At 68.1% G+C, this 6,583-nt stretch overlaps 3 protein-coding genes across 3 annotated transcripts; all 3 read right to left on the bottom strand.

The window, feature by feature from the left end:
* Positions 1 to 1,184, bottom strand: EMIHUDRAFT_460588 (hypothetical protein; the record flags this gene model as incomplete). The annotated part of the gene is made up of 4 exons (XM_005787167.1): positions 1,000 to 1,184; positions 733 to 819; positions 570 to 653; positions 1 to 479 (listed from the first exon to the last, which is right to left on the bottom strand). Coding segments are annotated over exons 1-4 (743 nt in total), but the record flags the coding sequence as incomplete, so codon positions are not given.
* A 361-nt stretch (positions 1,185 to 1,545) lies between these two features.
* EMIHUDRAFT_59160 (AMP-dependent synthetase and ligase) lies at positions 1,546 to 2,007 on the bottom strand (the record flags this gene model as incomplete). Its single annotated transcript, XM_005787166.1, has 1 exon — positions 1,546 to 2,007. A coding segment is annotated over one exon (462 nt), but the record flags the coding sequence as incomplete, so codon positions are not given.
* Positions 2,008 to 4,123: 2,116 nt separating this feature from the next.
* On the bottom strand, positions 4,124 to 6,534 carry EMIHUDRAFT_252770 (hypothetical protein; the record flags this gene model as incomplete). The annotated part of the gene is made up of 3 exons (XM_005787165.1): positions 4,124 to 4,388; positions 4,455 to 4,608; positions 4,713 to 6,534. Coding segments are annotated over 3 exons (2,241 nt in total), but the record flags the coding sequence as incomplete, so codon positions are not given.
* Positions 6,535 to 6,583: the final 49 nt, after the last annotated feature.

Raw genomic sequence — 6,583 nt, 5'->3', positions numbered from 1 at the left:
TGCGGCACGGCGTGCGGAGTCCGCGGGCTCGACTGGACGAAGTGGAGCTGCGCAGCGCTCACCCCTCTCGGCTGCAGCGCCGGAGGCGACGGCTGCGCCGGCTGCATCGCCTGGGGCGGCCATGGCTGCCACTGCTGCTGCTGCTGCCGAAGCAGCTGCGCTGCACCTTCGAAGCTGAGCTGCAGCTGGTGCGACGGAAGTTGCTGCTGCTGCTGCTGCTGCTGCTGCGACCCTCCGGGTGGTGCAGAGGAGCACGAGGAGCACGAGTGCTGCGCCTGCGATATCATCGCCTGGATCTGCTGCTGCTGATGCATCTGCTGCTGCTGCTGCTGCGCCTGTGCCTGCGCCTGCGCCTGCGCCTGCGCCTGCGCCTGCTGCTGCTGCTGCTGCTGCTGCTGCTGCTGCTGCTGCTGCTGCTGCTGCTGCTGCTGCTGCTGCTGCTGCTGCTGCTGTTGCAAGAGAGCGTGGATCTGAGCCGCCTATGATCAGGCGCGACGAGGCTGAACGGGGACGCGCCGCCACCTCACACCGCAGGAGCAGCGCAGGAGAGGCGGGCAGGAGAGGCGGGCCTGCAGCTGGTTCTGCAACGCCGGCGGCAGCTGGGCGGGCGGGTAGGAGCAGGCGGGCATGCAAGCGCAAGCCGCCGGTTGCGCCTGAGCGCGTGCGGGGGGAGGGGGGGGGGGGGGCGGTAAACAAAAGGCCAGGTGGCCGGGTCCTAGTGACAGCCCGCACCATTCCAGCGGCGTACGCATACGCTGGCATCTGCATGGCGAGAGGATGGGCCGCGTGCAGAGCTGCAGGTGCCGACGCGGCCGTGCCCTGGTGAGGGAGGGGGCGGGAAGCTTGAGGGACGGAAGCGGTGGTGTGGGGCAGCTGGCTGACACGGTGCCGCGGCGAGGCTGCCCCAGCTGAACGCTGCGCCGCCCTGCGCCGGCCCGCGCTCCTCTGGATTCAGGGGCAGGATGAAGAGTGCGGCTGGCTGGGCGGCGGAGGCGTGGCCTGTTGGGGCTCGCAAGGGTGGAGCAACGTCGGGTGCGCGGCCCACTCCTCGCCCGCGGCACCGCTGCTGCTGCTGTTCGAGGGCACCGACATCAGAGCAATGGGCGCTCGTCGACCCTTCGCCGCGCCGCGCGCTGCAGGTGGTCTGGCTAGCGCGGACACGAACCCGCGCGCGTTCACAGGCTAACGCGCTTCCTACACGGAGCAGGCGCTGCCATGGAAAAAAAGAATCTTCGCACGCAGAAGAAAACTATCTCACACAAAAGACTCGCGCACTGGCACAAACACAGGTTCACGAATTTTAGAAATCCCCCCATAGAAAAAAGAAGTAGGCCGCACATTGCGGATTTGCGGTGCAGCTGGCGTTGCACACCAAGGGAGCCGCCTAAAAAAGAAAGGGTACATTGTTTTCTTTCTTTTAGACTTCGCGCCCGTGCCTGCATCCCTAATACCTCCTCTTGCAAAAGTTATTAGGGACACCCCCCTACCGCCGCCCAGTACGTGCTCCGCAGCTGAGCCCACGCACCCCACAGCAGCTCAGGGACACAGCTCAGCCTTGGCGATCTTGCCGGAGCCCGTCATCGGCAGCTCCGAGAGGGCAATTGCCTCATAGAGAGCCGGGCGCTTATAGTCGGCCAGGTGCGAGGCACAGAATGAACGCAGACACCGGAGGGCTTCATTTGGCTCGTGGTTGTCGGAGTTCTCTCGCAGTACGACAACGGCCTTCACCACCTCGCCCAGCAGCTCGTTTGGCACGCCGTACGCGCAAGCGAGTAGCACCTGCGGGTGGGCTGCGAGCACTCGCTCCACCTCGGCAGAGTACACATTCTCGCCCCCGACGAGAATCATGTCTTTTAGGCGGTCGCAAACTGTCAAGTAGCCGTGCTCCTCCCAGCGGGCGAGATCACCCGTCTTGAACCAGCCGTCAGCGGTGAACGCCTCCGCGGTGGCCTCCGGATTGTTATGGTAGCCCTTGAAGACGGTCGGTCCCCTGATTTGCACCTCGCCGACCTCGCCCATCTGGATCAGAGGAGTGATACCGTCTTTGCCCACCAGACGCACGTCGAGGGCGCCGAAAGGCCGGCCTGATGTGCACACGAGCTCGAGCTGCTTGAGAGGCACGAGACTACGAACCGCCGGCTGATCGAGCAGCGACATCGAGATCTTGCCACAGCACTCAGTCATGCCATAGCTGAGGAAAAACTCGCAGCCAAACGTGCGCGTCGCCACGACGACGAGCTAGCTGCTGTACATCCCCGGCATCGCCTCCCCTGGCTTAGCTAGACTGAGAGATATTGTGCACATGGTTGGTCTCTACAATATATACACTGACACTTCACCTCCCAGAGCTCGTCCCGGTCCGCCACGGCCATCCTCGGCCTCCCAGCGGGCCCCCGGCCGCGGTGCGGTGCGGCGGCGTCACAAACAAATCCGACCACAGAGTACCGGGACGCGGTCGGGCGATCTGAGGCCCAACTAGGCGTATGCATTGCCTATCCAGGGCTATCACCTGGACCCATCAACAGGCGCCTGCGGCGCCGTGCTCAGGAGCTGCTGCTCCAACCTGTTCACACTTTCGTACGGCACAGTACGTTACGTGGGCGCGATAGGACGAACCGAGACGTTGTGCCGTGAGCTGCGTGAGACTCGAGTCACGCTTTTCACGTAAACGCACAACCCCGGGCCCCGAAATCGCACAGTGATGACAGTGACATGCAACACGGGGTCCCAGGGAAGGCGAGCAAAAACCTTATCGCGCGCGCTAGACGCCGACTCGGAGGCCGCACCGGTCAGGCGCGCAGCCGGAGAGAGAGGGAGGCGCTCAATCGCCGAACTCGGCGAGCGTCTCCAGCGTCTCCGCTTCGTACGCACCCTCCTCCCAGCAATTGAGCGCCTCCTCCACCCCCGCGAGGATGGCAGCGACGCGCTCCTTCTGCCGAGCGTTCGCCTCCGCCTTCGCCTCCTGCTTTTCACCCGCGAAGGATACTATGAGGGCACACCGGCGCCGCAAGCACTCGACGTCGATGTGGCGGCCTCGCGTGAGGATGAGCCTTTCGTCGCGGCGTTCGAGCTGCAGACAGAAGTACCGACCGTGCTGAACGAAGTGCGCATCCACGCCGTCGAGTGGGCATGCGATTGCGAAGCAGCATGCAGCGATGGTGATCGCGACTCTGGCAAGCGCCGTTTAGTCCCGCCGTTTATAGTGACTTGCAGCACCGATGGAAGTACTTTTGCGCCGCCCATCGTCACTCACGGCGGAACAGCGACAGGCATGGAGGCGAGGGCGCTCGTCCTACGGAACGCGCCGCGGCGTCGGCTGGCGCGCGATGAGCCTCGCCGCACTGCTGGCCCTGCCTCGAGAGGCGCGCTGGGAGCAGGCAGACCGCCAGGGCTGCGACGACCTGTCGTTATCGATCGCGCGCGCCCTGCTTGAGCGGCAGACCAGCTCTCGTCGGACGGCGGCGGCCACCGCAGGAAGCTGAAGGCTTGGCTAGGGTAGGACGCCGTGCAGGCGCTCGCGGCGTGGTGGCTCGCAGCGCGGCTTGTGGCGGACCACGGCTACACGGAGCCGGAGCTCTACGCCGTCATCGAGGCCGAGTGCTGGTACTCGCCGGACTTGGGCACGTAGGACGGCGACCGCCTCCACTGTGAACCACTTTTGATGCCTAATCTCAAAGTATAGCCAGGGGGGATACCCGTAGCCCCCAAAGTGAACTGCCTGATCGACTCCCCGGCACACGGCGGAGGAGGAGGAAGACAGCACAACCCAGGGCGGGAAGAGCACAATGCTCAGGGTGGGACAAAACACCGACAGACGAGAGAAGAGGCCACAAAACAGACAAGCAGAATGGCAAGAGAGAGACGCTCTGCAGGCGAGCCCACGGGCCTCTTGGGCCCTCGCGTCTCTCTCTCTCGATTCGTTACACCGATTCGACCATCATGCGGCGGGCCGATTTCGACCCATCACAAATGTGGGAAGCCATTAACCTCCCTTGGCTTCCCACACAAACCCCCCTTCATGGGGGGAGCAGCAAATGAGGTAGTCTCTGCGAAATCACTGTCCCAGTGAATTCGCCCTAGAGGCTTCCGTGTGGACTCGCAGCTCCGGCTGGATGTCGGCGACCTAAAGCTCGGCGGTCGTCGCTTCGCGCCGGCCGACTCCCTGTAGGACGGCGACCGCCTCCACTGTGAACCACTTTTGATGCCTAATCTCAAAGTATAGCCAGGGGGGATACCCGTAGCCCCAAAGGTGAACTGCCTGATCGACTCCCCGGCACACGGCGGAGGAGGAGGAAGACAGCACAACCCCATCGCCAATCCTGTCGAGGTCGATCCACCGTCTCGCGCGTGAATCGGCCGCGACCTCCACCTCGAGGCGAGGGCCCACCCTTGTGTCGAGTGCCCCTCCAATAGCTCAGTAGAAGCGCGACGTGTTCTACGGCCGCGACCATCACCATCGTAGGTCCTTGCACTGCGACTGCGCCACCGGCCAAGCTCCAGTGCGGTTGACCCCCATCCAGGAACTGCCCGTCGACGATAGGGCTGTCGCCTCATCCATGCCGCTGACCGCGCCCAGCAGCGGGTGCTCGCCGCTGTCCACGGACGCGGCTCGTCAGGCGGCGCGGTGCCGCCGGCTGCAGCGACGGCTGTCCCGGCCGTCGCGTCCTCGAGAGAGGCGAGCGAGCCGGCAGCCGAGCCCGCATGGCCCTCACCGCCACAGCCGCTCTGCCTGCTGACCTCGCTCTCGCCGCCGCCGCCTGCAGCGGCGCCTCCGCGGCTCCGAGAGGACCCGGCCCGCGGCCGCGCCTCGTCGAGCGCCTCGTCGACGCCCTCGGCGACGCCTCCTCGCGTCGCGTGCCCGTGCGTGGCGACCGCACCGCCGGCAGAGCTCGAGTGGCCCTCCACGCCACCCCGAGACTGCCCGGCGATGGTGCTTTCGTCGCCGCGCGTTGCCGTCGCTGCCTCGCAGCGGCTCTGTGCCTCGGCGCCGAGCCGAGACATGCCAGGCGGCCCGCCGCCGCCCACCGAGACGAGGCCCGTCCCCTCGTCGTGCACCGCGTCGCTCGCGCCTCCGCCAAAGCGATCTCGATCACGCTTTGCGGCGACGGCGCCATCGACGCCGACTTGAGCCGCTGCTCTCGCCCAGCAGCGGGTGCTCGCCGCTGTCCACGGACGCGGCTCGTCAGGCGGCGCGGTGCCGCCGGCTGCAGCGACGGCTGTCCCGGCCGTCGCATCCTCGAGAGAGGCGAGCGAGCCGGCAGCAGAGCCCGCATGGCCCCCGACTTGCGCCGCTGCTCTCGCCCAGCAGCGGTTGCTCGCCGCTGTCCACGGACGCGGCTCGTCAGGCGGCGCGGTGCCGCCGGCTGCAGCGACGGCTGTCCCGGCCGTCGCGTCCTCGAGAGAGGCGAGCGAGCCGGCAGCAGAGCCCGCATGGCCCTCACCGCCACAGCCGCTCTGCCTGCTGACCTCGCTCTCGCCGCCGCCGCCTGCAGCGGCGCCTCCGCGGCTCCGAGAGGACCCGGCCCGCGGCCGCGTCTCGTCGAGCGCCTCGTCGACGCCCTCGGCGACGCCTCCTCGCGTCGCGTGCCCATGCGTGGCGGCCGCACCGCCGGCAGAGCTCGAGTGGCCCTCCACGCCACCCCGAGACTGCCCGGCGATGGTGCCTCCGCCGCCGCGCGTTGCCGCCGCTGCCTCGCAGCGGCTCTGTGCCTCGGCGCCGAGCCGAGACATGCCAGGCGGCCCGCCGCCGCCCACCGAGACGAGGCCCGCCCCCTCGTCGTGCACCGCGTCGCTCGCGCCTCCGCCAAAGCGATCTCGATCACGCTTTGCGGCGACGGCGCCATCGACGCCGACTTGAGCCGCTGCTCTCGCCCAGCAGCGGGTGCTCGCCGCTGTCCACGGACGCGGCTCGTCAGGCGGCGCGGTGCCGCCGGCTGCAGCGACGGCTGTCCCGGCCGTCGCGTCCTCGAGAGAGGCGAGCGAGCCGGCAGCAGAGCCCGCATGGCCCTCACCGCCACAGCCGCTCTGCCTGCTGACTTCGCTCTCGCCGCCGCCGCCTGCAGCGGCGCCTCCGCGGCATCGAGAGGACATGGTCCGAGGCCGCGCCTCGCCTAGCGCCTCGTCGACGCCCTCGGCGACGCCTCCTCGCGTCGCGTGCCCGTTCGTGGCGACCGCACCGCCGGCAGAGCTCGAGTGGCCCTCCACGCCACCCCGAAACTGCCCGGCGATGGTGCCTCCGTCGCCGCGCGTTGCCGCCGCTGCCTCGCAGCGGCTCTGCGCCTCGGCGCCGAGCCGAGACCTGCCAGGCGGCCCGCCGCCGCCCACCGAGACGAGGCCCGCCCTCTCGTCGTGCACCGCGTCGCTCGCGCCTCCGCCAAAGCGATCTCGGTCACGCTTTGCGGCGACGGCGCCATCGACGCCGACTTGCGCCGCTGCTCTCGCCCAGCAGCGGGTGCTCGCCGCTGTCCACAGGCGCGGCTTGTCAGGCGGCGCGGTGCCGCCGGCTGCAGCGACGGCTGTCCCGGCCGTCGCGTCCTCGAGAGAGGCGAGCGAGCCGGCAGCAGAGCCCGCATGGCCCTCACCG

This window comes from Emiliania huxleyi, assembly GCF_000372725.1.
Source record: "Emiliania huxleyi CCMP1516 chromosome Unknown EMIHUscaffold_1448, whole genome shotgun sequence".
NCBI lineage: Eukaryota > Haptophyta > Isochrysidales > Noelaerhabdaceae > Emiliania > Emiliania huxleyi.
The sequence above is the reverse complement of the archived record's forward strand: the minus strand, read 5'-3'. Positions and strand labels throughout refer to the sequence as shown.